Genomic DNA, 26,276 nt, shown 5'->3' with positions numbered 1-26,276 from the left:
TGTCTGATATTTCTGAGACTTATTGACCTTGCAAGTCCTTTCAAGAATTTTATTCCTGTATTATGGCTTTTTGTGCTAAATTAATTTAATTTTTTTGAACAAATTAATAGAGGACAAAAAAAGCTTCACATTCTCAATCTCAATTAGATCTCTCAAAATGATAATCTATTTTTTGTTGTTACAAATTATGTAAGAACAGTAATAGATTAATTTATGACGAGTGCACCAAGAGTCTGTGATAAATCTACATCATAACAGGAGTTCTGACCTGTGTCACAAAAAGTCTTTATTTCCTTGCCTTTTTCCCTATCACGTGTTTTAGCAATCATCATATGTTGTATACCATTTGAAAGCTTAAAATCTCAAAATTCATCCTGTGGAAACCATTTTGAAATTGGACATTGCGTTACCATAGAAATGGTACTTCAAAATGTTTTAGTGGTCTCCTCCCCCTTAGCGGGGGTGTCATATTTCAAAATGTATTACGGTCTTTTAGAATCAAAACTTTTTAGAATCTTGACAGTTCCATATTTTGTTATAGATGTAATATTGAGAGAGAAATTGATAGATTTGTGACCGAAATGCATCAACAGAAAATCCAATGGCGTTTGAATGGCACCCGGTCTGTTTTTGGTATAACGCCTAAATAAAATTGCATATGAACCTACATTTTTTTATATCAACTTCAAATTTGGAACATAACTTATGTACACATATGGCTTTCATTTTATAGCAATTTTTAACATTTTTTTCTTTTATTTATTTATTTATTTTTTTTTTTTTTTATTTACTTTTATTTATTTGTTTTTCAGTAAATTAAAACTTTTTAATACTTTTTTTTTTTAAATGATTTCACTTCTGTAATAATCTGCTAATTGTCTTCTTTAAAAAGAGACCTTAGGTCTGTATTCAAAAGTGTTCATGAATTATAATAATTTAAGTTTGCATAGTGCACTTTTTCGTGAAAAATTGGGAATGACAGTTAAGGGGTTAAAATATATATTTTATAAAATCATATTTATTCATAACGATATTTATGTGCTGTGCTCTCCTGCACTTTCCTCAGAGAGATATTTTCTTTCATTCACGATGCGGAGCAGACGGGGAACAATGGTTTTAACAAGGAAAACATCGAAAGTAAGTGTTTTACTTCATTTACTATATGTATTTTATACAATAATATTATTTAATAATGGTATTTGTATGCTGTGCGTGCCTAAACTATCTGAAATGTTTCTCACTGATGAAATTTGAATTGATGTCAAATCAAACCACAGTAAACTGCCCAAATCTAAAAGAACAATATCAGTAATTGTGTCTACTGACCAAATTTTGTGATTGTTAAGCATTAATTGAATGAGTTTTCATAATGTTGATGTGTCACTATATTGGATTTGAGTGATTTTGCCATATACATTTCATATTTGTGTGTGTGTATGTTTCATATATTCATATCTATATGGTTGAAAATACCTTTTCAACATACTCAAACTCTCTATACCGAGCGAGTTCAATTGTTCACCATTCATAGTGAATTTGTGCCAGCACAAGACTTGGAATATATAGGGAGGGAGGGAGTCATATATACATTTCAGGAGTGTTAAATTTGACTCGAATTGAGTTAAATGTACACTGGCTTTTTTGCTGTGATGTCACAATCTTGACACTGCTGATCGGGGCGACATGTCTTGATTTTCTGCGGCTTTGATCCTTCAACAGTTGACTGTCTGAGCTGGCAGGCATCCTGAAGGAGACAGCTAGCAGGCAGCAAATAAAAACACATTCTCTCTTTCTCTCTCAGAGCACGATCATGCCTTCCATATCACGTCTTGAGCAGTTTTGGTGGATGCACAGTTCTCATAACTGTTACTGAACTGCATTTCAGAATCACTGCAAAGACAGGAAAGGTAACAGCTGCAATTAAAAGGCTTAATCTTATTTTAATAATTCAAATAAGGAGACAACAGAGGACAGGTGCACATATTTACGCCGTTTGTGACAGGCATCCTCTGTGTAGTGAGGTGGCCTTTTCAGGCATATAATATTACATCACACTTGAGAATACAAAATAATGCTCCACAGGGACCACAAAAGACAAGCCGTAAGCTTCATCACAAATGCAGACGTTATGTCATTTTTAATAAACCCTCTTAAATGGGGGCAAGCCAAGCAGAGATTTCCCAACGAGCTTTCTGTCACCTTTACTACGATGACTGTCATTTGGAAAGGCAGCGTGAGTGGGACCGAGACACATCCCATCTCCCCAGCATCTACAGGAGGAAATGTTAATTAGCAGTCATGGCATCCCACTGATCTTCCCTTTCAAAGCAGCTAAATGGCATGCTCAAAATCGAAATCCTTTTATATGCCCTTATTTGCAGAGAGAGCGTGTATGAAAGGGACGAATATGTCATCACTGTTTGATGGATAATGCGGTTGCCATTCTGTCATTTTTCAGATTCACAGTGAGTTTTAAATAGGAAGTATGCACAGCTGCAGATGAGCCATTGCTTAAATGCTTTTAAAAATTAACAGCTAAAAAATATTAAAGCGTAAGCAAAAATTGTGTTAAATTGGTTCATTTAGTTTCAACTTTTTCAAATTAAATTTATGCATTTTAAATTAGTACACAATTTATTTTTTAGTTTAGTATGTTTTAAAACATAGATTCAGATTATTAAGGTTATTATAATCAGAATGACTCCTTTCATAAAAAATAGACAAATATAACTTGCGATAAAAATTGTACTAAAAAAAGACGTTCAATTTATTTATTCTTAAATGCAGTCATTAAATACATTCATAATGTTTCTGCAGTTCATGAAAAGATGGTTTGTGTCAATATTTCAAGTTCAGAAAATGATTGCAGCACCCTCTTGCGGCGGTGCATAATTACTACATACAGTAACTTCAAAAAAAATGTGAATGAGTGATGTGGACGATGTTAGCATTTCTAATCATCTTTAATAATCTTAATTTTAATAATCTTTACCAAATTTTTATTTTCATCTCACAACATCAGATCTCTGATGATTTGGGGTTTTTTTTGGGGGGGGGGGGGGGGGGGGGGGGTGTTTGCCAATCTTGCGAGCGTTATCTTCAAAAAGTTCTTAATATTTGTTGAGAACTGAATTTTGAACTTTCAACTTTATAATGGTTTGATGATGTAATGCAAGAGCAACTGAAGAAAGAGGAGCAGGAGGAAGCACACACTCTTTATAGGCCTGAAATTAACATTAGCCAGTACTCCTCTGAACTTTGATGATCGTGGTAGCCACTCGGTAGTATATCTGCAATATTGCAGATAAATGATGCATTTCACACAAGAAAAAAAAAACTTCTGGTGTGACCACCTAGTTCATTCAAAAATGAAAATCACACCTTCATATTGCTCCAAACCCACAAAAAAAGTTTAGTGGTAAAATGAGTTAGATTATTCATGCTTGAAACATGTTTTGAATGGACATTAAGAGCAAATGTAACATAACTCAGAAATAATAGACGTAACAGATGCATTATGTATTATCCAATACATAAGTGAAGAGTGAAATATCCTTTATTTCAAAGCTGCAATTAAAAAAACTAACGTTCTGTAGTGTAATGTTTATTGTGCCTAATTTTGGACAACTGAAATATACAATAGTTTACACATGAATTGTGCTCCCTGGAATTCAACATGACAAAATACAAAGAAGCTTTTTCACAAAATCCTTTTTGGCATTTGAAAAAAAAGGTTTGGCCTTATTTTAGTTAACACCACACGGAAGACCCTCACATCAGCATCATTGTTAATGAACAGTAGCTTTGCTTAATATACTCCCCACCCAGAGTTCATTTTGCTTTTGGTGTGAACATTTCACAATGATATGTTGTGTTTCAAGAAAACGCTACAGAACATCCCACTAAATGCATGTATAATCACACAAGGCGTTTACACCACAAGGTACGGTTTATCTAAAAAAACAAAAAAAAAACAGAACATTTACTTAAAATCCAATGTGATTTCATTTTAGTGCTCCTTTAACATTTCATATTAGGTCTGAATTTCACATGGAGTGTGGGAGGCACATTGGGTTATTCTGCAAACACAAGCATAACCAGATAAAGGATCAAAGGCATGAGCATCAATAAAAGAAATATGACTTCTGACTGTTCTCAGGTTAAGTATCCAGACGCAGCATGCACTTATAAATGAGTGATGACCAGATGTTGCTGTTCAGGCTGATACATTCATACAGACACCTACCACACAGTAAAGTACATATTCGAATAAATATATTAGTATCTGTTTTAAAACAAACTGTACATGGGCTATTGTGTAGTAAAATACTTTTCAGTGAGTAAAAAGCCTGCGTTTAAAAAAAATACCCCTTCAGTATGCCTAAAATATCTTCTTCACATCCCCATAAAAATGTCTTTAGGCATAAGAAACCATCTCTGTATAAATTTTAGGAAAATAGTGGAATAAAAGTCAATCTCATAAGCTTATAAAACAGTTGAAATAGGAAGAATTTTGACCAATGAGAAATGGTTACCAAGCGATCACTGCTTCATAGCTCCTTTACGCCATAAACCTCCTCCATCATTGTTTTCAATCTCATATTCCACATTTAGGAAAAGTCTAGATGCCGCCTGCAGAGTAGTCAACAATTTTTACATCTACTTTGATTGTGTACCAATACCAACATGTGGAAAATGAAGAAGTGGCAAGCAATTAGCAGTACTAAAATATTTGGGGCACAGTTCTTGAAAACTATTTAAGTTACTAACTCTATAGCCGGTTCCAGAAATATTTGGCAACATCCTTTGTTAATCTTGTTACCAGTTACCCGGGTATGAATAAAAATACCTTTACACCAAAGCTTAAAATCCTTAACCTTTGAGACGGAAAGAAAAACAAACGTGTTAGTTTCCAAATGCTTGAGATCATTGAAGTAGGTGATCAGAGGACTAGGCTAAAATGACAAAATCGCTCTAATTCCATAATGCACGATCCAAAATGAAACTTCTACTGTGGCTAACTAGTATTCCCTTAGGAGTGTTATGTTGGTAGCACTTTATGTAAAGTACAAACAGAATCACTTTTTTTCTCATCTTTGGAAACAACCATTTTAGTATTGCAGTTCCCAAATCACTGCTCCAACAAGTGGACCCTTGTAGAAGCCTTCAGTGGATTTTGGGATGTGGGATCCTGAGCTTTGGGAGTTCCCACACATTGAACTACTTAAAACAATGCATGTTCAGTCCTGGTCCTCCGACCATCCTGCACGGTTTAGTTCCAAATCTAAAGTTCTTTGAAAAGCACAGGAGAGATTATTAAAGCAACAAAACTCCACAGGAAGGTTGATCACCAAGAAAGAACCAAACAAAGCACCTCGGGTCTAAAGCCAGGAATAGAAATGAATTAAATCTCCTGAGTGTTGTGGTAATGCTGGTGTGAATTGACATCTTGTAGGCCGGTAGACGAAATAAAGGAAATCATGATGGACACTTGTCATTCGCCAACTATCACCACGTTCATGAGCAAGAACCTGCTCTCCAGCATAAGTATTTCAAGGGCAGTTTCACAGCTTGCGGTCACACCTTCTACGAATCGTCCTTCAGCATACTGGATTCCGCTTCAATTACGCAATAATCCACTGTCCGCCTCCTCTACACTCTCAGTCTACAGGCCCCTGAAAGATGAGCTTCGCCCACTTTTGAGCAAGATTGAGTTGGGTAGCGCAGAAGGGGCAGGCGGCATGGAAAGCGTGGGTGCCGTACGGTAAAGGAATCTCCGCCCAATAGCGGGCTGACTTTTCAGAGGACACATGGCCGCAAGGTACGAAGGCGTGCGTTGGTGCGCCAGTATCTACGTAAAAGGCTGGTTCGCATCCGAGCCAGAGTGGCACGTAGGGGCCCACGGTTCTGCACATGGGACACTCTCTTTGAGCATTGGGGTCTCGTTCAGAACGGTGGCCCCAGTCGTGGTAGCCGTGAACGTGGCCACAGGCAAGGTAGACCCAGGGCTGCTTGTCCTCCTGGGTGGGGACATTCGACAGGGCACGGCTACAGCGCTGCATGCTGGGAAAGGCCAGGGTGTTGAGTCCCACAGGGCACTGAGGCCGGGCTGCGTTGAGCTCCTGCCGCAAAGCCTCCAGGTGCTTCTGAGTGGGGGTGTGGAAAAGGCCGTCGGCTGTGCGCCAGAGTAACGTGGCTCCGCACAGGTCAACCAGAGAGCCATCCTGGAGTACGTTACTCTCACTCTCCACCTGAGCATAAAACAAACAACGCAATGCATTCATTACAGATGTTCCGTACATCTATTTTCCAAAACATATGTCCCATGTTGGGTTGTGGGAAAACTGGAGGCCTTATGTGGGGAAACACCTTGGACAAATGGCCAGTCCGTCACAGGGCTTGCACTCACACTACAGACAATTCAGTGTTCAATTCATCTGTCCTGCTTGTCTTTGAATTGAGGAGGAAACTGGAGCACCCAGGGGAAACTCACACCAACCCGGGGAGAAGAAGCAAACAACACAAAAAGGCCTTTTGTCTTAGCCGTGAGTCAAACTGAGGATTACAGGTGTTCATTAAAGGGATAGTTTGCCCAAAAATTATCATTAGCCCATGATTTACTCACCCTCAAGCTATCCTGTGTACACATAGCTTTCTTTCAGATGAATGCAAAAAAAAAAAAAAAAAAAAAAAAAGAAAATGTCCTGGCTCTTCCAAGCTTTATAATGGCAGCAAATGGTGATCAAGATTTTAAAGCCCAAAAGTGTGCAACTGTCCATCATAATAAGTGCTCCACATGGCTCCGGAGGGTTAATAAAGGTTCTCTAAAGCGAACCGATGCGTTTGTATAAGATAAATATCCATATTTAAACCTTTATAAATGGCCATCTCTAGCTTCTGCTAACTGTTGTACACACGTTCACGAGAGAGGGGCATTCCAGCAGATGACGTAGGCGTAGCGTAAGCTCCGGTGAGAAGTGACTAACACAAATGTATGAGGAGAGAACAAAACAAAACATCGGCAGGGGTTAAAGCAAACAAAATTCTGAGCCTGAACTTGGGCCGGGGCGGGGGGTTGGCGGGCAGCACATGCAAAGCATGCAATGACTGCTGCAACGTAAACATTTGAAAGGATACAATGGCATAGTTATTGCTTTCCTTATTCAAACTGATTTTCTTCTTTTTTCTCGTGAATATATGGTTGACCTGAAGAATGAAAGCTATATCATACACTTGGAAAATGATGAGCTATATCACAGTTTATCAACACTAGGGGTGTGACGACACACTTGAGACAAAATTCAGATACTTGGTTCACTAGAATTAAGTTACCATTAAGAGATCATGTGTGAACAGGACCTTTTCAAAAATCCCGGTAAATTTGTTCTGGCAATCATATCATTCTTATGGAGATGACATGATTACTCTGAGCTGTAATCTAGACTGTTTATTACGGTCTAAGGTAAATATGCGGTAGATGAACATCTTTGATCATTGCGCCTCGGAGCTTTTTTAACGTGTCGCGCTTGTCTATTCATCAGGGCTGGCTCTGCTACTGGATACTATTATGCGCGTCTAATGTTTATCTCGTTAAGAGCAAAAAAGTCTGATTGCTAGTAATGTTAGTTTGGTTGAGAGTGAAAGCTGTGCTCCTCTCATACCATTGGTAGGCGAACTCATGGACTCGAAAGTGATAAACAAGGGTTTTTTTGGGGGGGGGGGGCTTTAAAGCAGAACTTTAAGCCCTGCACCGGTCATGAATTAGAAGTACAATATGAGGATTTGTTAGGGAAAATGGCAGAGGACTTCAAAATCTCAACCCCCCATTCACTCCCATTATAAAGCTTGAAAGAGTCAACAAACTCTGATTGTATTTGTCTGAAAGAAGAAAGTCATATACACCTGGGATGGGTTTCAGTAAATCATGGGTAATTTTTTTTATTGGGTGAACTATCCCTTTAAATTCAATGGCTTTTCAGTAACTGGTTAACTGCTCCCATTACAGGCCTGATAAAGTCTTGGTCTCACGTCTGTCCTGACCTTTGAACCCAGTTTGCTTTACAACAACAATACCTGAAGGGCAGAAAGACATTAAGATTATTTTTCCACTGAGCTGGCCAGGAAGTCTTATTTACACAGTTTATAGGTTAGCCTATGGGTTATAATAGTCTGCCTTAATTGTTAGCAGCATGTAGCCAATAGCGTCTGAATAACTATTCGCTGACAAATGACATTGTTATGGTTTACAACAATCATAAATGTACATTGATAAAGTGTAGATAATTGCATTTGTGCAGGTCTGTGTGGGTTTCATCTGGGTCCAGTTTACCCCCAAAATCCTCATGACATGCAGAGGTGAACTGGAGACACTAAATTGCCCATAGCACCATCTCTGCAATCAAACAGAGAACAAGCTGTTTTATGAATGGATGGATATTGTTTTCAGTTTCTGATACTGTAAACTTTTGTTTAATTGAGAAATACATTAAACCTCATGGATATTGGTTAAATGTTAATATTTACTTTTAGCAGTGCATTTATTAGCAAAACAGTTGTTATGGTATTGAAATTGATGGTATGGTAAATGCGTGCAGAACCACATTTGTCCTCCAGGAGGAGCTGGAGGTTCAAAGACTCAAACATGCTGTGTATATCACAGCTCTAAATAGCCAAATTAAGTAACTGCTTTGGTTTGCTTTATAATTAACTGTGGTTACAATTATTCATGAAATTATTGTACAATGCATAAAAACTACTATTATAATAATACATAAAGGATTTAGGTAAAGTGTTACCAAAATTAAATATGGACCCCTTTCACAGACTGTGACGGCACATTGAATCATCATCCTTCCTTATATATATATATATTTTTTTTTTAAATGCATACACATTTATAACACTTTACATTATATTACCTTTACATTAAATTACAAAAAACGAGTTTACGCTGCTGTAAGGGTGTTTCTAATACAGGGTCTATGGGAGATAAGGTAAATTTGACATTGTTTTCTGATTACAGTTATCAGAATGTCGTGAAAACACTAGTTATATAATGTTAACAATATAGTTGTTATTTTGCTATTTAAGTAAATGGGAACACAAAATATATTTGATGTAGTCTCCCATTAACCGCTATAAAAGTTTACCCAACTATGACGACTTCCGCTGCTAAGAAACCCAGAAATGTGAAAAAGGACCATAGCAGGCAAATATAACGATGAATTTGCAAACTGAAAACTCAAACACAAAGAAACAAACATGATCTGATTAAGACATAATATACATAGGTACTTAAAAGTAAACAACTTGATCTAGAGTACATCAGTGAGAGTAGAGTGTCCTAGTCAGGGCATGGTAGGGTCCTCTTTAATCTTCAGTTCAAGGGTCATCCTTACCATGATTTGAACCAGTAGACCTTGCTATTCCCAGAATCTTCACTGCTACACTAGCAACAGTCCATTTATATAGTCTGGAACCTCAACCAGATTCAAGAAACTCCCTGACCCTGGACTGAACCCCTAATTCTAATCTGTAGTTCAGATAATTAAGTCTAGATGGTTTCTGCAACTTGAGCTTGATTGTATATCATAGCTTGTAAAAGGAATAGTGAGTGAATTGATGATTGGCTACACCGTGAACTAAATTGAGCAGATACAGCTGACGTACTAACCAGTTTGCCTCGAGTTTGAGCAGACCGTGTTTCTCTCAGCGTGTAAACATCTCCACACACCGATATCTCCCTCCACACACCAGGCTTGGACTCCTCTGTGAACCCGCCCCGCGGGTGCATGACTAGCACACCATTGGTTGTCAGCCCGTCCATGTGACCATCTGGATTCTTCCATTTGGCTGCTTTCTCCTACAGAGAGACTTAATTACTATACATAAACAAAAATGAATGCGCTGCACTCTCTTTCACATGGGTGACTCATTCCAGTTAGCCAGACACACCTATATTTACCAGGTAAGTTTAGATCAGTTCCACTGGATCAGCAGAAGTGGATACTTCCCCAGACACCACATACACAAGTATATATAAATGAAAGCTTAATAAAGTTTCTTGTAACTCTGATGAGAAATGCATCCCACAGACAATTCCATTTCAAGACCAGGCAAGAATACACACTTACTCCAAGAAATATATTCTTGGAAGAATCAAAGCCTGCAGCGTAGATACGTGCTGTGTAGGGCGGGTTACGTTCACACACCACCCGGCAGGCAAAGCGGGAGATGGTGCTTTGAGTGATGGGTGTCTCTTCACTCTCCCCTCCGCCTGAAACGGTGTCAGTCACCACAAAGTCAATAGGGCCCTCCGTCGATCGTCCAATCTAATGTACAAAAGAAAAATGCAAGTTTCTCAGCCATCTCCAACAACTATCTAATAAGTTATAGTCCAGGTCATTACAGAAAGAACAATTTTAGGAGAAAACTAATATTCTTGTATAAAGATTTATATTATATTAGTATAAAGTTACAGTGGTGGCCAAAATTATTAGAACACTAGTATTTTCAGCAGCTAAAAATGGTTTGAAGTCAGTTATTTCTGTCTTTTGCTGTAGTGTGTCAGTAGAAAATATCAGTTTCATTTCCAAACATTCATTTTGCCATTAATTGTAATAATCCAGTGAGATTTGTGTTTGCACAAGCATCTTCAAGATGCTTCAAGAAACCTACCTGCAAAGCTACAGTACCGTTAAAAGTTTTAGGACTTGCTGTAAAATGAGGATGCTGTCAAAAATAAATGTCATAATAGAAGTTACTTGTTAAAGAAAATCTATTTAACTAAAATAAAGTCTGTCTCAGTTTGTTTCTTCATGTCATTGCAGACAGACTGGATGATGATCAGATCAGATCTCTGTGTGGAGCACTGGCTGTTGTCAGACAAAAATCTCACTGGATTATTACAATTAATGGCAAATGAATGTTTGGAAATGAAACTGATATTTTCTACTGACACACTACAGCAAAAGATAGAAATAACTGACTTAAAACCATATTTTAGCTGCTGAAAATACTAGTGTTCTACTCATTTTGGCCACCACTGTATACATCTAGCATTATTTAATTCTCATTCGTGTTGATAACAGCTGTGAAACTTAAATTGTGGAAATGGCGATTTTTTTATTTTCAGAATATTTTGATAAATAGTAATGATCACAAAAAAACCCACACTTTCTGTTCCTACACTATTTTGTGTCGATAGTAAACAGGATCAAAACAGTCAAGCATATGCCGGGACTTGTTTGAAGAGCCTAATTTAGTTTTAAAAGTGGGGTGGAAATTCCCAAGAATAGAGAGGTGCTCACTGCACTAAATCCGGTTTATAAATACTTGTACTGAAATAAAGATGCAACGGTTTCCACTTTATTTCCTTTTTATAGAGACCGTTTCAGTTTTGTCCCTGTGGGTTGCTGCTGGTTCCTGTTTTTGCTTTTCTTCCCATTTGCTTCAATCCATGACTCTTTCCCTCATGCGTAGTCCCCGCTCACCACCACAAAAAAAGAAAAAAAGGAAACGAAACATACGCAACACTGTTTCTGAGCACATGACTGGGGGAGTTAATAAAACGGTCCAATATCACAGATCTTGATTAGCTCTGGTGGAAATCAGACCTCAGAGTATAGAGAAAGGCAACAGGCAGAAACTGAATTTATGCTCAGAAGAGGAGAAGAGATTTCAAAGTGTTTTTTGTTTTTGCGAAACAGTACCTGGAACATGTCTGTGTCTTTGTCATGGCTATACTCCACCACCACCGTCTGGTTTCTGGACAGCGTGTAGGAGATGCTGTGCTGGCCCTTACAGTTCACCGCCTGTCACAACACAACAGAAGCATCTGTCAGAGAGGCTTTCCTGCTACAGTGGCACACTGAGAATGTTTTTTTTTTGTTTTTTGATACATTACTAGATTTTTACACTTTCTGAAAACTTAGTTTTTTCTGTGAAAAACACGCCGCCACAATTCCAGGGCATTGATATGTAGTTCCTAAAGTTTTAGTGTGATTTATATGCTGTTGCCAAGTTGCTATATCTAGGCTATAAGATTTGCCTTCACTTTTCATTTTGTCTGGTAAAAGAAAACTTCAGAAATAATAAAACATGCATTAGTTTAGGCTCATACCCAAAGTAAGCTGAGGGATCCTTTACTTAGTAGGGCTGTGTATTGGCAAGAATCTGGCGATACGATACGCATCACGATACAGGGGTTGCGATACGATATATTGAGATACATTGCGATGCTGTAAGCAAGGCGATATATTGGGATATTTCTTATTTTAGGAATAGGATATATATTTTTTAGGAATGCTGTCACTAAGAACACACCACCATATGCAAATCTTAGCAAAAAATAAATAAAAATAGTTTAACCAGAACACACTGGGATCTGCATTTGCAATAATCAGTCCCTATAACATTCAACATTATTGAACCACTTTTTGTGCAGCACGAGTAAAGGGGGAAATATTCAAGTGCTTGCATGATTCTTTAGTTAAATGTATAAAATGCATTTTATAAAAAGATAATATACATTTATAGATTCCACTTTAAAGGTTCACAGTTTAAGTTTACAATTGTGACATACAATGTCAAAACATTTGATCTGAACAAAAAAAATGACATCTTAATATCAGTGAAAAATAAAGTGCTTGCAGGATTCCTAAAGAAAACTAAACAATTGTAAAACAAAATAAATACAGATGTTAAACTTTATCAGAACTTATCAACTTGGATTTCACAGGTTTTTCAGTTTGTATTTATGTTCCGCGTAGAATCGCTGAGACCGCGTAGAAGCACTGCCCAAAACGCCCCCGAATTACGAGAAAGCTGCAGCTGCACGGCGACTCTACCGCCCGCCGTGCAAAGGCTCTTCAACATGGGACGCGGCAAACGGCAGAACCGAGATTGTGCTCGCACCGCGGTCCCGGGGCGGACATTACCACAAAAGCCCAAATGGTGCCACACTTCAGCTTTGTACACCGAAACGAGAACTGGAACAATTCTATCATCCTCCATTACTGGCAGCGAACTATATTAACGCTAACATTAGTGGAGTGCCCTGATGCTAGTATTTCCTGTCACTGTTTAAGTTCGAGAGATGAAGACTGATATCTAGCGGTCGGGATATGAACTCAAAACTAAACAACGGCCATGAATCTTGTATGATTTTTATTTTTATTTATTTTTAAATATCGATATTCCGTTTTGGAGAATCGATACAGTGTCGCCAAATAAAATATCACGATACTCACGTGCATCCATATTTTCTTACACCCCTACTTATTAGCTATCAAGTTTTGCGCTCAATAACTAAAGTAGACTTAATATTGCATGAGAAATAATAATTGACAACTGTTTAGAAGTATTGACAAGAACTCGCTGTGTTGTTTTTCCCCTTTACATTGGGCTTTAAATACAGCTGCTGAGGAAGTTGCTGCAAGGGTAATGAGGAAAAACAAGCAACCACAAATTACAGGCGTGTACGTTCAGTATGTACTGTGTCAGGTTCAGCTTTCTATCTTCTAAAAGGCATCAATGTCTTCTATTTGGAAATTCATGAAAACTTACAATATGGGAAGGCAACATTAACATTTGCTACGGCCTCACATGATACTCCTATATGCCCTTTACTCTGCTAAACCCAGAAGTTTGAAAAGGTTAGAAAGCAGCACTACTAATAACTCTGACCTTTGTGTGTGTATGTATAAATAATTATATATATATATATATAAAAAAGTTTGTCCAAAACTAAAATACCACAGTAACAAACATGCAATTTGAGTGTTTACTGTCTATGTGAAACACACCCCATCAAGCATTCATTACTCAGACAGCTGTCATATTCAGCTTGTTATAAATAAATCATACATGATTCAAGTCAAGAATGTAAGAAGAGGCAACGTCACATGACTAACAAAATAAAAAGAGTATAGTTTGAGCACTATTCTATATAATTTCTACTTAATGAAGTAATAAAATTAGCCATCACAGATATGCATACATGATCTGAATTGCAATACGAATTGAGTTCACTACAAAGCGCATTGTGTGTGAACACTATTCTGGTGGCTTGAGAAACCACAGCATTGCAGTGTTTAAACGCACTCAATTTCCCAGTGTGCTTATTTTTCACTTCCCAATTCACCCTTTCTCTCCTCTAATCTGTGATTTCCAAATTACCCACATCTCGATCACGTGTGCTCGAGAGGGTGTGGAAACTGGGTCATGGTTACTACACTAGTGTGTAACAATGGAAAAACACAGCCAAGAGAGGAAAGTGGTTTGTATCTGTAAAACATAGGCCAATGCATTATGGCGTTTAAAATTCGGTGTCTATTCATATGCCGAGCACAGGACTACGTGAATGCTCATGCACATAACACTTTTCTAAATTACACCGGAGGTCACAAACAGTTCACATATGCAAACGGAAAGCCAAAATTTCACGCCCCACATATGTCCTGTTATAACCCAGACTAAATAGTCATGCTGGGTGAGTCTGTTATAGACCTAGCCAAGATATATGAAGTACTCAAAATCCAAATTAATTTTTGTACATAAACATGAATATTGAAATCATTTAAAAATGTGTTTTATTTTGTGCTATATTAGTATGATCATTTCCACAAATTGAGAGTTCTTCCTAACCATCTGTTTTAATGGATGAAAAAATAGATAATTTCAACAATCAGTTTGAAGGTCCCTGCGCAACCTTTTACAAGCTTCAAAATGTTTAAATGTATATATCATTTTATTTTTTTATTAAAACGAACAAATGAACGACCCGAGTTGCCCCCAGCACGGGAGTGCTTTTAAATGCTTCAAAGAGGCTCAAAGCAGACTTTAATATGAGCTGGTTGCCGTGTCAGGTGCTGACAGATTGCTTACACCATTTAATGCTCTTGAGAGATCCTTTCTTCAGTGCATAGCTTACATTTTATATGCAAGTCATGTGCATATTTTCATCTCCATTAAACACTACAGGGAGCAAGTGTGCATCAACAAGACAGAATGTGATATTTAAAATATGGATTTTTGATTTAGCCACAAAAAAGGGTTCTGATAAATAAGATTATTATGCATAAGCAGAAATTATTTCTTATGATGAATATATAAATTTATTAGACCACGTCAAACATATTAATCGGTCAAAAACTTGTTTAAAACTAAAAATGTTAGTCATTTATAGGCGAATAGCAAACTGAAATAACTAGCCTAAATATGTTGTTACTGACTTTCAAATAGTTGCTCCCAAAGACTTGCTTTAGATGAAACTTTGAATCCATCTTTGAATCCATTAAATCCCAACAACAACTATATTTTAGAGTTTGAAACACTACTGTGACTAAAGAGCTTACACATACTAGTCTGGATTAGCCATTAGTGAAACATAAATGGTTTTGATAATAGCCAATACTAGATTACATTTATATAGATAATTATTAACTAGATTTTACAGCATATCACTGTACTGCATCATTTTGATCTATCCCACCCAGACATAGTCCAAAGCTATATTGATTGTGTTGTGACGAGACTCGTAGTTTACGTATGACCAGCTTCCAGCTTAAAATTTGGGACGTTATTGTTGGTGGCAAATTTGTGTCCTTAGTAAAGTGGAACAAAGAGGCTTGAGGGTGAAGCACTGGGCAGCTCTCCACGCTCACTGCCAGATCACAACAGGGGGTCCATCTATCCATCCCCCACACCCCACCCCTGTTTTACAGTGGGCCACAAAAGCTACAGAAAAGCCCCCAAACAATAGACCTAGTGGAGCCGCACCCGTTGAGCAACATGGTGCATGAAGCAGCTCCATCTGTGAGACGCCGGAGCAGCTTGGGCCTCGCATTTGTTGTAAACGCACGATGAGAAGAGATGCTGCGGCCACCAACCTCAAGCCGCAGGATCCAATTCAACTGTACCCTCCATCAGCACTGGACAGCCTTCAATGCAAGTGGCAACAACTCTAACCTCTGCAAAAACCTCTAAGACATCCATGAACAATCACATATTGTTCTTGGAATAGGTTAGTGACATTTTGTGACCCATTATCTGAAAGGAGTTCACGGACGCACTGAGTAGTCGCAGAGCCTGTTCTTTGTTCAACTTTAACATTACAATGAAGCAGCTGCACTTGTGTCACTGCTGGAGAACTGGTCGTTTTTTAGTTAACCCTTTCAGACCGATGCCTGGAGCCATGGAAGGCCTTCCACCTCATAGCGCCGTGACCCCAAAGAGCAGCGTGATTCACATATGACTGTGCGTTGGGCTATTTTCAGCTCTGACGAGGCACTGCGGATGGATAATAAGCAGCCAACAGTAACAAAACCTCCCCAAAAATACAGCATGCCAGCTAGTTTCATGGCAAGAAGAAAACATTCCTTGCGTTCATGGGACTTTAATTATGGAGCCTGTGTTTTTGTGTAAAACAAACATATCACAAATATATCACATTCTTCCTTTATAAAAATGACAAAACAAGCCTACTTTTAAAAATAACTAAACACAGCTCTATAGTGTGACCATTTCAGTCACATTCGCAACTGAAAATTACAGTGTGTGACTGTGAAAAGCAGTTAGGCATACTGGTCTGAGGGACCCAATTAAAGCTCATGAATAGTTGTATAATAAAACTGAAAAAAATAAATAAAAAAAATGACAACTCCCACAACCAACACTAATATCAGTTTGAAGGGTGTAAATTCTGATATTGTGGTCTATTGAGGACTACACACGTCAGACAACATCAGAGCGAAGAGTAGAGCACTGCTGGAATCAGACAGGTACAGATTGAGGAGTTCAGAAGGATAATGGATGTAAGGTGGCACAATGCCATGCCTATTCTCAGCCTGCGAATAGCTTTAGGGTTCTGCTCTGTTGATCGTGGCCCAAACAAGTTCAATGAACAAGTGCCCACTTGTAGGTGACCTCCATAAAGTTGGTATAGTTGTCCTCTGTAAACCTCTTTAAAAAGGTCACTCTAACTGGGTAAAACTACATTGCACTTAAATTCTTAAAAACCTTTACTACAAATTACTACAATAAAACTGTGGTTTCTGAAGTGACTAATTTAAAAACTCTAAGTTCAACCAAACGTGAGAATAGACCAAGTCAACTGATTTTAAAACATCAGCATGTTTTGGATAAATGGATTAAAAAAAAAAAAAAAATCACGTTCTCAAAAAGTTAGTACACTGGGTTAGAAGTTATGATCAAAATACCATTGTGAATTGATACAATGTGGGCTGCACTTGAAAGTTGTGGCCTGGCTGCTCAAATGTGTTGAAACAGATCTCCAGCACCCATTAAACTTCAAGTATCAGAGGGAAAGACAGTCTCTGTGAATTTTAATAACATCTGGAGGCTCAGAGTATCCGCACAGATTAGTTTATTGGCTGTGGCTGCTCTGAATGACAAACTTTTTACAACTCAACCCCACCCATTCTGTTTAGTTCCACCCTTTAAATCCCTGAAGAATGTTCCAGTAGCAAGCAGACATTTGAAAGGTGGGGTTAGGTATGCTATCGCAGCCAGTGTTGTGGAGTAACTAAAAAGTCACAATCTTTCTTAACCAAACGTTGCATGGCACCGTTTACAACTGGGCAAGAAACCAACATACTCTTCTACTACTCTCTGTTGAGTTGGAAATTCTGGTGAAAGAATTTTAAATTCCATGTATTGCTGTTGCAGAAAGTTGATTCTAGATTTGACAAGCTTCAGAAGAGCATGTGTTGATCATGCGCTTGCATGGGAACGGCATGGTTTAACAAAGAAAAATCAGTCCCTTAAGTTAGCCTTTCTCCATGGCCCGCAATCTAAAAAGAGTTGACACACCCCTGCTGCAAAATATAAAATTAAATGCAATCTCTTAAAAAGAGTAAAGGCATTTGGTTGTGCCATTAATGTCAGATTATTTATAATATATTATTACGGCATAACTGCTGGTAACTCGGATGGAGAGTGAAGGTAGGACCCCAAAACTCAGGCATTCAGACGTTCATGGAGAACAATGAGCTGTACATCATTCAAGTTTACTCCCAATTTCTGAATTTCTTTGAAACTAGAAACTATTTTTTAAAGATAATGTGAAGTGGAATTCTGTCTGTGAAATAAATTCAAGTCATAATAGTAACAATCAAAACAAACGAAAAAAGGCAGCAGCACAAAGCACGGAGAAGTGGTGAAAAGCAAATCTCACAGATGATTAGGTCTCCCAATTATGGTTTCTGATATGAGATTACCTTGCTGGCTTGTGGTGTGTTAAGGATGTGTACAGTGCTGGGTTTGACACCATTGGCTTTGGCTCTCTTGTAAAGGGCAAACCGGCTTTTCCTTCGCCCTCGGTCTCCATTGGGGAGTGAACCATTGTACCTGTTCAAGAAGAGAAATGCCAAAATTAGATAACGTTAGATGAGGGAGATTAAGAATCGTTTTTAGAAGTCAAACGCAAAATATATGGTGTTTCACAGCTCTACAGATCCCTGCCGCATGAGCAGACCAACACAGGATCCAGAAAGCCACAAAGATTTCTGCAGTACTGGAATGCTCATCATTCAAAATGTGCTTCATAATTAACCATGCCATTGCACAGTTATCGAACCGCATTGAAATATCTGTACAGACAGAACGCACCATGTGCTTCAAAGAGTAGCGATGCATTCTGTGTCATCTACACATACTCAGCACATGGGGGGCTCGTGATACAGTGTTTCCAGCAGTCTAAGAGTGTACTCACACTAGGCGATCTGAACCATGCCCGAGCTAGTGCTGTGTTTGATGTATCGTCACAGAGATTTGACATAACGAGTATCGATACAGCTGGCCCTTGCTTTCTGAAACCACCGGTTAGCTTGCAGTTTAGCCATCTCCACTTCAATATTCTATTCTCAGAAAAGTGTAATTCATCAAGTGTTCATTTACAAGAGATGAGGAGAGGAGAGAGATGCTGCGTATGCATGAATTAGCAACGTATTAACAGTGAAGCTGTAGCTTTAATTCCTTTAGAAACAATGATGTTACCAGTAGGGTTGGGTACTGTTCACATTTGAACCGGTACGGTACCGATACCTGAAATTCGGTACCCAACAGAACCTTTTTTTTGATACTTTACTGTGTAATAACAAAAACATTTCAGTGAAAAAATAAGTCCAAAACTCTCAATTTGAACATTTTGAACAATAGGGCCCTACAATTTTTTTTCTTCAGAAATTCTTGTTATATTTTTTCTGATAATCAAATGAAGGCATGAAACATTTATTTATTTTTAAATCAAATGAAAATGAAACCCTTTTATTTTTTGGCAAACAAACAAAGGTTTACTGTTAAAATTAATACATGGTAGAAAAATTGTGAGAATATTCCTTTAAATGTTTTTAATAATAATTGTATTTTTTCTACAATTAATGGTTAATGTAGTTGTAATAATTATTTTGTATCATTTGACCGCTTCACTAACGCTATGAAGTCTGTTTAGCTTGTTTTTTTAAACTAACTGGAGAAATTCAGATTTTACCTGCATATATAAAAGGTATAGATGCACTGTCCAGGACCACGATTGTAATTTGAAAAGGTCAACTTTAACGGACGAAACCAGACTGGCCGACCCGCACACGCTTTTACTCAAAGGATGGATGATCTGACAGGATTCCCTTCGGTTGAGTGACTCACATCTAACCTGTATAGTTAAGACAAACTCACAGTGTCTATCTAGTCATGAAGATATGTGTATTATATATTTCGATTTCAGCAGGCAAACTAGTTTTACAGCTACATTATTATTCCAGACACAGTTGTATATACAATTACATAGGATTAAACATAAATCGTCAGTTTGTTGTTTTACACACATGCACAGACATTATTTCATACACGACATAGTGAGATGCATAAGAAATATTTAGACGCGCCCATAACAACAAAAGACAGTACTTTATTTAAACGTTTCTGATAAGAAGAGTGCGCTGCAAACGCAAGGATTTTTAACGATCGTTTCTGTCCAGTCCGCTCATTTATCTCGTTTAACCACAGCTATCATCGGTTTTTTGTCTGGCAGTAGCATCAGGTATGCCTTAATTTCAAATTGGAGCCTCTACAACATCGATTCGGGAACCCAGCATCACAACAAGATGATATTTTAAGCTCCTTGTGTAGCCGAATCTGTGCTGGTTTGAATGAGCCACCTCCAGTTTTCGCTTTGTTTTGCCTCCAGCTAGCGCTGTGACGTAACTGTGGCATCGGCCCTAAAAGGGTCTATTTCTATTCAAAAAATCCAGATTCCTCGATTTATAAAAAATTAAATGGTGGCAAAACATTATTCAAATTAAACGATAAAATCTGATAAAATCGCCCAGCCCTATATTAAACCCATTTAAAAATCATAATCAAGCATAATTGTGAATTCACAAATGCAATGATTAAATTAGTTATATGCGATGCAGTTCTAACACAGTATATACACTTTATTTACATGCGTGTATGTTAAGTACGTGCGTCTCACAGCGGCTCCGTTCACAGTATTTCCACAGGAACTGTTATCCTTTACATCTGTGGAGCGTCTCAAACTCCATCTCTGCATGATGTTGTGAGTTTGGGTTTATTACAACAGTCATCTGGGAACGCAACGTGGGCATAAGGCAAATAATTTATAAATCTACACAGACACAGGAGAATACAATTATGATTTCAAAATAAAAGCTCAAACCCTCACTCAGAGTTTACACGTTTTGATGTCCACATTCATTTAATTACAGTGACTATAGCATTTCTGTCCTAAGCAAATGGCCAAATATTAAAGATTAAGTGTACATTTGAATTAAATGGTGCTTGGTCAATATTAAACAAGGATTAGATCCACAGTAATGTGTAAAAACAATCGTCAGGCCTTTGTTGCGATGCGTAATGCACATTAGCTCTATTGTTTATAATACATTATGTATTTTAACAGTTTTGTTCAATAAAACCATATGATTTCTTGCTTTTGATACTTTTTGAACTAATTATTATATTAATTCACTGCTATTATATATGTATTTTAAGTCATTTTAAAGGCTATTGTTCACTTACATCTATTTTTATTACCACAAAAAAAAAAAAAAAAAATTATAGGGCCCTATGAAAACAGTTATTTCCACATTCAGTTTTTTTCCACTTTCATTTTTCTATACTCTGTTTTAATGGTTAAATTTAATTTTATTAATCAAAAAGCCTGTCTAATTAATTTGGGTTTTACAGTTTTATCTTTACAAAATAAGTTTTCCATTATTTTCAGGATTTCATTTTAATGGTTCCATTAAATTTTAATAATCAAAAGCATCTCCAATTAATTGATTTTACTTATAAAAAAATAAATTAAAAAAAGTTATAAATACTGCACATTTACATTTTTCTCCTAAATAAATTCTGGTATATACTCCTTTAAACAGTGTTTTTTGATTATAATTGTATTATTAATAGCCTAGAACATGTGGCTGTGTTGTCATTCTTACACAATAATACTGAACTTTACTTTTGCTTTAAAGGTCCCGTATTGTACACCTTTCTGGAGTTTTATTTTAGGTTTTAATGTCCTTAAGAATAGATATTTGCGATATAAGTACCAAAAACCATCTCAGTATATTTTTACAGCCCCTCTTATCAGTGACGAGGAACATGATTCACATGTAAATGTTCTCTTGTATAACAGCATGTGTTGTTCTCAAAGTTACTTCCCTTGGGCAGGTTCCTTTTAATGTTGCATGCAAACCGAAACTGAAAATGTAATTCCATCACTGATTCATAGCAAAGACAAATGTGCATCATAAAAGGACACTCGTTTTAATTAAACCATTACATTATTTAATCAAGCTACTCCTAGTTAACCACACCATGGTGCTAAAGACACCTTAGACTAAATGATGTTAATACAGAGACGACTTCTCATTGACTCCAGCTCTTAATGTCATCCTGGTACAAGCAGTCAGCAGTTTTGTTCTGCTCCATCAGATTTTCCTGGTTGTGTCCCGGATCTTTTTTCATATAGCATTCATGAGAACAAGGATTCAGAGTAAAATGCTAATCCACACTCAGCTCCCTACAGTGTGCATGATGTCAGCACTTATGAGATGCCCCAACATCCTGTCTATTGATGCCTATCAGTAAACATGTAACGATTAGGGAGAGTATCAAGGCATGTCCGAACCATTAAATACGCAACATCCTGTCTACAGAGATGTCATTATCTAGTCAGATTTTGAAGATGCACCCTTCAGTCTTAAGATCCCATGATCCTGTACAAGCAGTTCATGGAAAGAATGGCATCTCAGTTGAAAGTTGATGCATGACTCCAAGAACAAGTCTTAAATGTTTGCTTTTCTGTGACTAAAGCTCATTTGAACTGTTCTAGATCATTAGACATGGTGCCTTGGAAGTCTATCTGAAACGTTTCCTTAGAAGGCGCCTTCATAGGCAGCTGCTCTTTAGCTTTCCGATTCAGCCAGCATGATGTCTAAGTGGTATGAAAAGTGACCAATTACAGTTTGACGTGCCATTTAAGGACACATTTCTCTGAAGTGGATGATACAACAATAACAGGTTGGGTGTGAGAAATATAAAATAATATTAAATCCATTTTAAATTAAGATTTTAGTTATACAAATACACAGTACATCCGAGATGCTCTAGGTTCATCGTCTCTTCCATTCAGATGTCAGAATATGAATGACACTGATTGTAAGGCCATCTCAGTGAGTTGGCAGAAACTTTAGAGTCAGCAAGATCCATCTCCCCACAGCTATCAGTCACAGAGGAAAGACACCATTACAAAAGGTGCATTTTCGAGGGTTGTAGTGTCCCACAAAGCCTTATCAAAAAGCTCAGTCAGTCTAATGAGAACAATGAACAGAGAGAGGAGGACTGGAGGCTCAGATGTGCCTGTGCCCAGATCAATAATACCCTCTTTCAGCCTCTGCTCTCTGTGTGCCAGCAGCCAATGCCAGGCAACCCCACTGAATCAGGGCAGTGGAAAGTTGGTCCCATGATTTTTTTTTTTTTTTTTTTTTTTAAACACACATACAATGAATGCGCTACAATAGGTCTGTTTGGCTCAAGCAGAGTGTCAAATTCCATAAATCATCCGATTAAATCTGTACTATGATGCATAATAAAAGTTGATTCACTTTACATATAAAAAGACACAATCCACTCAACTATAAACATTTACAGCTACATCTGATGGTTTGAGTCATGTGATGTGTTAACTTGTGAGATTCTGAAATTATATTTCCTATTAAATGCACCTAGGAAACTTATACACCGACACTTGGACATTTATTATGATAACGTCATGCATTTAATTCAGCAAAATAATGCAGATGTAACCATAACAAAACAAATTAATTATATTGTGAACAATAAACTTAAACAACTACATCTGAACTCAAAATGATGAAAATTATTAATTTAATCACTTAAGTTGCAGTCACATTTGTCTGATTTTCATCTTGAAATCACCTGGGTTTAAATCGACACACCACTTTCAACATCATACTTGGAAACTTGGGGAAATCTTTGAACTCGAGATGATATGCTATGACTCATGTGCTCAGAACTCACAATTATGATATTTTTGACATTAGTCTTACAAAGGCTGTCAAGTCTCTGTCATAATTACAATTATATTCTGCATTTATAAAAAAAAAAAAAAAAAAAAAAAAAAAAAAAAAAAAGCATTCTTAAATTATTACTCCAAGAAACTTAGTTTATTCTACAAAAGTTACATGACTATGTATGAACCTGCAGTGTTTTTAAAACAAGTTGCTAAACAAGAACCTACAACCACTATAAGGATGTGAAATCAGACGACACTTGTAATGAAATAAAATATTACACTCTCTTCGAGTCTTGTTAACCACAGACCCTTCTTAATTTACTCAAATCAAAATCCACTTTTATAAAAAAAAAAAAAAATAGGAAATTCCAGAGGGAACCCAGGGCGCCAGCAGCCAGGTTGGCCTACAAATTGAGGTCAAATTGGAGACTGAAACAAAGCTTTCTGTGCTTTTAGACAAGCTGCTCCAACAAAAACATGCATACCTCCAAACCCTTGAAATTCATCTCATTGCGGTTTTAGCCCTGTAAAGACTGACATATGGAATCAAGTTTTTTTAAACGGAACATTTTTTATTGCTCGTATACAGTAGTATGGGAATATGGAGCTCACATTTGAGGAGGAAGAAACACCAATTACATTCAGATGCCCAAACTGACCCAAAGCATGTAATTTAGTCCAGATACTGATAGAAATTTTGATAGCTTGTAATGAAAAACAATAAGATCTTTATAACATAAAACGCACACAAATATCAGTTGTCACATTATATCTAACAATAATGTGTCTAAGATAGATGTGTTTAAATGTTTTATTAATCAAAGCTATGTAGTTTTCGTGGAGGGAAAAACAATGCAACGCAACACGATGTCTGAGAGAAATGAAAGTTCCTCAAAAGCCTTATCTATATCATGTATAATATATTTAACATTACTTTTCTAAAACATGATATACAGATAATCAAGTTGTTTCAGTCCAGTAAATGCTCATCTTGAATTACTACTAACAATATAAAAGTTAATCTTGTGCTTACTTTATTATTATTTTTTTAATTCACAAAAAATATTTACCATAACCTGAAGCTGGACATTTTTACATTTATACTAATAAAACGTATAAACTATCAATCACATGACAGAGGCATGTAGCAGACTGTATACAACACTTTCTAGCAAATTTGCAATCATGTTCATAATATAAAAGCTTTACAAATGTATGTATAAACATGAAACAGTAAGTTTTAATAGGTTAAAAAATATCTCTAGGTCTATAGCACATTTCAGATGCTTGAAGTTAAACGTCTCTTGGGATGGGATGATATCGATTGTAATGCTATCAATAGGAGTTCAGGAGGGATTGCCCTTATCTGACACATCGTTAATGAGGTAGACATCCAACATATGCAGTGCTCCAGGAATGGTTTGAAAAGCCCTGCTCGTCTAGATCACTGAACATTTGTGATTTACAACCCAGCAGAGCGAGGTAAAAAGGAGACAAATTCTTTGCTCAGTCACAGAAAAGGAGGGGGAACAAATAACTTTAGTGGGCTGCTTCTGAATTCCTCCACCGCCCTTCATCTCGTTATGACTTCCCGTACAGATGATGAACGATCCCGATGAGAAGGTCCCATCAAAACCCAAACGCGGGCCAAAATACGAGCGTTGAGGATTAAACCAATTCACAGCCCAACGATCCACCCCCATGATGGAGCAACATGCACATCACATTTAAAACCCGTGTTTCTAAAACATATGGAAATATTTTTAGTGGATGGTTTTTCGTGCATAAAAATAACAAGTGCCTAAATGTAGTTATTTGACTGGCTCGTGCTATCTTATAGACAGCGCTCGCGAAAGCGCACGTGTTTCATTTGTGCAGTAACGTGAGCGCGTGAATTTTAAGAGCTGGGAGGTCTGGCAAGTGTGTAAACAAACTATTTCCGTACTCTCCAAAAACGCAGTTATAAACTAAACAGCGGTTCAAATATATGCTAGAGAGTTTCTAAAGAACCCTATTGTGAGATTATGAAAGGAAACAGTAAATAATAGAACAAAAGTCGCGTCAATATTGGACACACATAAGGAAAAATAACCGCGTATGGACTCACCCCAAAACCACCAGTTCGCCGTACTTTACTGGCTCTTTGGTGGGCGCACTGTGCTCCTCTTGGCCCGATGAAAACATGAGGCTTTTCACACAACACCCTCTCGATTACACGATCAATCCAGCGACGAAAACACTTAACGTTAGAGGACGCTCCTAACTGCCATATTTCCCATTTACCTGCTCCCGATCTTGAGCTGTAACTTACTTTTCAGAAAAGAAAAAAGTCAGTGAAATCCTACATCCGAGAGAGGTTTAAGAAATAATGATGATAATAACAATAAAGCCTTAAGTCTCGGGGATATTTCATTATATGAACAGCGAGTAACTTATCGCTTCCATCCGCTGTAAGAAAAACAGTACTAGTAGGGGGCGGACCGTACCATTCACTTAGAACGACTTTACGCGGGGGAGCGTCCGAAGAAAATTACAAATATTATAGTGAATATTCTCATAGGTTTATCATTGGTTGGTGTATACTTGCTAATTATTACAGTTTGTGTTGAATCTGCACAATCTGTAATGGACAGTTTGATCCTGTGATATTTCAACGTTTAAGCAAAAAAAAGCACCCCTCTAACGGCACAATCCA

At 37.3% G+C, this 26,276-nt stretch overlaps 1 protein-coding gene across 1 annotated transcript; it reads right to left on the bottom strand.

Moving 5' to 3' along the window:
* Positions 1-3,510: 3,510 nt before the first annotated feature.
* Positions 3,511-26,051, bottom strand: LOC306886432 (E3 ubiquitin-protein ligase pellino homolog 2-like). The gene is made up of 6 exons (XM_079443530.1): positions 25,689-26,051; positions 18,240-18,369; positions 11,712-11,813; positions 10,134-10,331; positions 9,674-9,862; positions 3,511-6,251 (listed from the first exon to the last, which is right to left on the bottom strand). The coding sequence occupies exons 1-6, from the start codon at positions 25,763-25,765 to the stop codon at positions 5,661-5,663; spliced, it is 1,287 nt and encodes a 428-aa protein (XP_079299656.1). The 5' UTR covers positions 25,766-26,051; the 3' UTR covers positions 3,511-5,660.
* Between the last annotated feature and the right edge of the window lie 225 nt (positions 26,052-26,276).

Source organism: Barbus barbus (assembly GCF_936440315.1).
Source record: "Barbus barbus genome assembly, chromosome: 20".
In the NCBI taxonomy this organism is placed as follows: Eukaryota; Metazoa; Chordata; class Actinopteri; order Cypriniformes; family Cyprinidae; genus Barbus; species Barbus barbus.
Note: the sequence above shows the minus strand (reverse complement) of the source record. Positions and strands in the feature narration are given on the sequence as shown.